Source organism: Octopus bimaculoides, chromosome 15, assembly GCF_001194135.2.
Source record: "Octopus bimaculoides isolate UCB-OBI-ISO-001 chromosome 15, ASM119413v2, whole genome shotgun sequence".
Classification (NCBI taxonomy): Eukaryota; Metazoa; Mollusca; class Cephalopoda; order Octopoda; family Octopodidae; genus Octopus; species Octopus bimaculoides.
In genome coordinates this window covers 13,443,118-13,449,301 of record NC_068995.1, presented here as the reverse complement: position 1 = coordinate 13,449,301, position 6,184 = coordinate 13,443,118, and the positions used below count along the sequence as shown (strand labels likewise).

Below are 6,184 nucleotides of genomic sequence, written 5' to 3'. Positions count from 1 at the left end.
GGGGGGCATCGTAGCCATGTGTTGAGAGGAATTCTTTGGGGTTTGAATAATTCACCTCTGGAAACATGTGTATCGCTCAACATCCTTAAACAAGGCTTATTCAGGGACCTTTTGAGTGGGAAGGGCTACTTGACCTGAAGAAAATTCTAACTGGACCTCACCTGCAAGGGCAAGCACTGTTTATCTTGATATGAGATCACTATGTTGTGCACATATGGTTGTAATGCATATGCCTGGTGTACTCTTATCAGACTGGTAATCATGATGGGTATATTGGGCTTCGTATATTTTACTCCAGTGTCACTTTGATGGCATGAGCTGCTCTCTCACTCAATAATAATAATAATAATAATAATGAAACTATTCCATACAGTGCTCAGGTGCATTACAAATTTTGTCAAAACTAATATTTCTACTAAAGTGAAAATAAGTGAAAAAATCTTCAGCGTTTATATAAGGAAACAACATAGACAATGTTATTGATCTGAAACTTGAGACTGAATGTGTGTATGTGTTTAGTGGAGGATTGTCAAATATTTACAAAACAAGCATAGCTATTCTGTCTGCTACAAATATCATTTACAGATTTTCTAAATACTTTCACATACTTTTAGCCATGAGATACAAACTCATAATAATTTTTAACCTTTCCATTCAGCAGTAATTGCTTTTACGAGTAATTTTAATTTAATTTCTGTTTTTGTTTTGTTTTTAATTTTAAATATAGCATATTCTTTTATTCTTTTACTTGTTTCAGTCATTTGACTGTGGCCATGCTGGAGCACTGCTTCAAAGGGTTTTAGCTGAAGAAATCTATCCCAGGACATATTCTTTGTAAGCCTAGGACTTATTTTATTGGTCTCTTTTGCCAAACCACTAAGTTATGGGGACATAAACACATCAGCATTGATTGTCAAGCAACGGCGGGGTGAGAGTGGGGTAAGAAGCAAACACACAAATACATACATACATATATACATGTGCACAATGGGCTTCTTTCAGTTTCCATCTACCAAATCCACTCACAAGGCTTTGGTTGGCTCAAAGCTATAATAGAAAACAATTGCTCAAGGTGTCAAATAGAGGGATTGAACATGGAACCGTGTGGTTGGGAAGCAAGCTTCTTACCACATAGCTACGAAGGTTATTCTTTTTTGTTTTCTGGATTCAGTAATTGAACTGTGGCCATGCTGGAGCACTGCCTTTAAATTTCAGCTTGCACTCAATCTTCATAACCTTAGTCAGAACTAATAGTATATATAGTTTTACTTTTCACTTGACCCACAACTACACTGAATATCTTCTACACCAACTGCAACAACATGCCTCTTATTATCTATTCCAATCACATTCAAATATTAGCTTTTACAATAACAATTTTATCAGCAGAAGGAGTTTATTCAGTCTCAAAGTACTAGAGTGAAAGAGAGCGAGAAAAAAAAAAAAAAAGGGTGGGAGTTGGAGACTCTTATCTAATGCACAAATACTAGGTTTCTTGGACAAACACATCATTATCACCATAATCATTATTTTTAATGTTCACTTTTTCTGCTGGATGTGTAATGTCAGCATGCATACACGACAGAGTGTAAGCGCCCTGAGAGAAAAGTTGGACACAAGAAGCATCAGATGTGGTGTGCAAGAGAGACAACTGCACTGGTATGGTCATGTGTTGCATATGGATGAAGACAGCTGTGTGAAAAAGTGTCATACCCTAGCAGTTGTGGGAATCTGTGGAAGAGATAGACCCAGGAAGACCTGGGACAAGGTGGTGAAGCATGACCTTCAAACATTGTGCCTCTCTGAGGCAATGACAAGTGATCGAGACCTTTGGAGATATGCAGTGCTTGAGAAGACCCAGAAAGCCAAGTGAGACCATAACCGTGGCCTATGCCAGTGCTGCATAACCAGCCCATTTAAGAGAACTCTTCAAACTTTGGGTAATAATCTCCGTTTGCGAAGACCTGTTGAGGCAAGTGAAATCGTTGTCGTGGTCAATGACAGTACCGCCTGACTGGCACCCGTGCCAGCTGAATGTTAAAAGCACCATTCGAACGTAATCGTTGCTAGTGGCATGTAAAAAGCACCATTCGAGCATGGTCATTGCCAGCATCGTCTGACTGGATCCTGTGCAGGTGGCACATAAAAAGCACCATTTGAGCGTGGTCGATGCCAGTACCGCCTGACTGGCTCTCGTGCCAGTGGCACGTTAAAGCACTCAATACTCTCTCGAATAGGAAATCACTATCACTATTGATTCTCTTACAGAGCTAATGAGCCTCCATATAGTCACTTGATGTATTAAAAACAATAAGCAAATCTTCCTCAGGCCACACACACCCTAAGATCCTCTAAAAAAAAAAAATAGAAGGGAAGAACAAACTGGATAATGTAGCCATAGACTATACTTATGCTTGAATAAAAGATAAGATACCAAGGAGTGAAATACCTTTGATAACAAAGCTGAGGAGGAGGGGAGGCGGAAAAAGAGAAAGAAAGAGGAGAAAAGGAAGAAGAAAAGATGATGATCAAACCTACCTATACTAACAACAAAGGGCTAAACACTATCAAGATCCAGTTGAATTACAGTGACATAATATCAACATAATGAGACAAAAGAAATAAAGTAGAAACACAAACAAACGAACAAAAAAGCTTCATAATGTTTGAATGGAGTTAATTTGAAATACTAACCTTTACCCAAAAATGGCATAGTACTAGTAATGTCATTAGTATTTTCTCAATGATCATGACTAGAATGTAGAGACCACACTGACCTATCCAAGCATTGCATTGCGGTGGTCTTCCTGCAAGAGATAAGAAAAATAGCATGCTTTTCTATCAAATGTACATTAACAAAATAATAGGTAGGTTAGACTACAGGTTAACATAAATTTCTTAGCTTCTTCCATTACATTGATGTTAATGCACAAGAGAACACATTTATCATGAAGGGAAAAAAACAGTATCTTAATTGCAAATGGATGTTTAAATTTTATATAGATACCCTGTTTTAATTATTGTTTCATTGAATTTCTTTTTTTTTTTTTTGCACTTATTCTATGTAAATATTTGTGTACTGTTTGTACATTTTTAATTTGTCCAATTGCATTTCAGTTATATTTTGTATAACATTTTTCATCTTTCTCTTTGTTTTTATAAGTATGCCAGACAAAGTGCTTAGCTGCATTTCTTATGGATCCTTATGTTCTGAGTTCAAATCTGTGAAGGTTGACTTTGCCTTTTATCCTTTTGGAGTCAATAAAATAAGTAGCAGTTCAGTACTGGCATTAATGTAAGCAACTATCCCCCTCCATTATAACTGCTGGCCCGGTGCTGAAATTTGAAACCATTATTATTAGTATCATGACAAGTGCTGTCATTTGTTTCCAGTCTTCTGTGAAAACTTGTTTGGCCATGAGGAAATATTACCATGTTTGAAAACAGGTGAAGGATTGGTGACAGGAATGGCATCTGGCCATTAGAAATTTGCTTCTAGTAAATTCTGTCTGATCCATGCAAGCTCAGAAAAGTGGACATTAAATGACAATGAGGTTGAGAGTATATCCATTCAACCCTGTTTTTCTTATTGTTCTCATCAATATTTTAAACTTGAGAAACTGGTTTTCTCAAATGCCTTGGAGGCTCTTTAGAGGGAGTGGATAATTTCTACTACCTAGAGGACCTAATTAGTAGAGGCGGGAGGATGTATGGAAAGTGTAAATGCTAGAATAAGAATAGGATGGAGGAAATTCAGATAGCTTTTACCATTGTTGGCAACCAAAGGTTTCTCTCTCTCTCTCTGAGTGAAAAGTAAGATTGTATGACACATGTATATGAACAGCAATGCTACATGGCAGTGAGACATGGACCCTGAAAGCTGAGGACATGCTAAGACTAGAAAGAAATGAAACTAGAATGCTCTGCTGGGTGTGCAATGTCTGTATATGTGTGATGGAATGCTTCTGTATTGAGAGAAACGTTAGCTATAAAAGGAATTAGATGCAGTGTGCAAGAGAGAAAACTGTGCTGGTTTGCTCATGTGATGTGTATGAATGTAGACAGTTGCATACAGAAGTGTTGATTGATCATTTAAAGTGGATAGAACTCATGGAAAAGGGAGACCCAGGAAGACATGGGATGAAAGCTGATCTCAAGACAGGGAGTCTTAAGAAGAAGATGACAAAGGACTGAGATATTTGGCACCTTGATGAATTCACGAAGGCCTATCCACCACAACAAAACTGATACTGGTGCCACATAAAAAGCACTGGTGGTGGTTCCACATAAAAAGCACCCAGTACACTCTGTGAAGTGGTTGGTGTTAGGAAGGATATCCAGCTGTAGAAACCATGCCAGAACAGACAATGAATCCTGGTGTGGCCCTCCAGGCCTTGCCAGCTCCTATCAACCCATGCCAGCATGGAAGACAGATGTTAAATGATGATGATTTCAAGCATACTAGAAGGAAGCATCTCGTGACAATTTCAAACAAAAAATATTCACATACTGAATTTAGGGAAGATATGTATTTAAACTTTCACCATAACAAAATCTGTTTCCTTGCTCCAATTAGTTCCACTTAACTTAATTGTACCAACTTAAAGATTTGAAACAAAAAGGTCAGATGTCAAACGAAACAGTAAAGCTAAGAGGACTGAGGTTGGTGGCTTTCATTTTATTTATATATATATATATACCACTTACATATTTTAGATAGTCTTATGACAAAGAATATCTAGTTATAACTGGGCGTGAGTGTACATACAAAATACATGTATGTGTGTGTGTGTGCGTATATATAATGTATGAATACACACACGTATGTATATGAAGGTTTATGTTTAGGTGAGGTTTTATTTCAAAACAATTTAACATTAAATGGAGGATCACTCAATGCCTTTTTTGGCAGAGTACATGTTTATTAATTTTTACAACAGAAACGAAGACAGTGACTTTGAAGTTTAGGTTAATTAGCAATTATCAGTTTGTGTTTCACTTTGATTTTTGTTTCAGGCTTATACACACACACACACACACACACATCAATACAACTACTTACTGAATTGTAATACTGGAACAAGCAGATGTGCTTCAAGAGGACACAGCTTGGATTTTACCCTACCTACATCACACACACACACACACACACAAACAATGCTTTTGTTTGTGACTGAGTATCCTTTGGTGGGTGAAGTAATGTAAATGAAAATTCATTCTTGAATGTGGTGCCTTAGCATGGCTCGACTTAAAGCTGTCCAGACTCCAACTGTCTGATGTGGCTTAGTTTCTATGGCTGGTTTCTATGCCAACCACTTACCAGAGTGTGCTGGGTGCTTTTACATGCCACAGGCACAGGTGTGTTTATGTATGTGTTTGTGTGTATATGTTTGTCCCCCCCTCCCAACATTGCTTGACAACCGATGCTGGTGTGTTTACGTCCCCGTAACTTAGCGGTTCGGCAAAAGAGACCGATAGAATAAGTACTAGGCTTCCAAAGAATAAGTCCTGGGGTCGATTTGCTCGACTAAAAAGGCGGTGCTGCAGCATGGCCACAGTCAAATGACTGAAACAAGTAAAAGAGTAAAGACAGACAAATAGATAGATACATACACCCACATAGAATACATGTGATAGGAATCTGAATAATTTCTATTATAAATATAAGCACAACACAGAAGCCATTGCACTGTGTGTGTGTGTATGTCTGTGTGTGCGCGTCTGTGTGTGTGTACACAGCTCTCAGACATTTATCTATTGTATGAATGTAAAGCTAAAACACAATAGCATCTAAGTCATTTTTTCCAAAGTACAAAGCGATTCTGTCCTCAATCTTAATCTGAGCAGATTAAACTCAGATTGGATAAATATTACACATCATCATCATCATCATCATCATCGTTTAACGTCCGCTTTCCATGCTAGCATGGGTTGAACGATTTGACTGAGGACTGGTGAAACCGGATGGCAACACCAGGCTCCAGTCTGATTTGGCAGAGTTTCTACAGCTGGATGCCCTTCCTAACGCCAACCACTCAGAGAGTGTAGTGGGTGCTTTTACGTGTCACCCGCACGAAAACGGCCACGCTCGAAATGGTGTCTTTTATGTGCCACCCGCACAAGCCAGTCCAGGGGCACTGGCAACGATCTCGCTCGAAAATCCTACAGGAGCCAGTCAGGCGGT

The 6,184-nt window shown here is 38.5% G+C and overlaps 1 protein-coding gene across 2 annotated transcripts in view; it reads right to left on the bottom strand.

Moving 5' to 3' along the window:
• Positions 1 to 6,184, bottom strand: part of LOC106874662 (store-operated calcium entry regulator STIMATE) — a 102,966-nt gene that overhangs the window by 8,839 nt on the left and 87,943 nt on the right. For both annotated transcript variants that reach the window (XM_052973179.1, XM_014922459.2), the window contains one exon: positions 2,695 to 2,807. In XM_052973179.1, the coding sequence (XP_052829139.1) occupies positions 2,695 to 2,807 (113 nt within the window). The remainder of the gene's footprint in view (positions 1 to 2,694; positions 2,808 to 6,184) is intronic.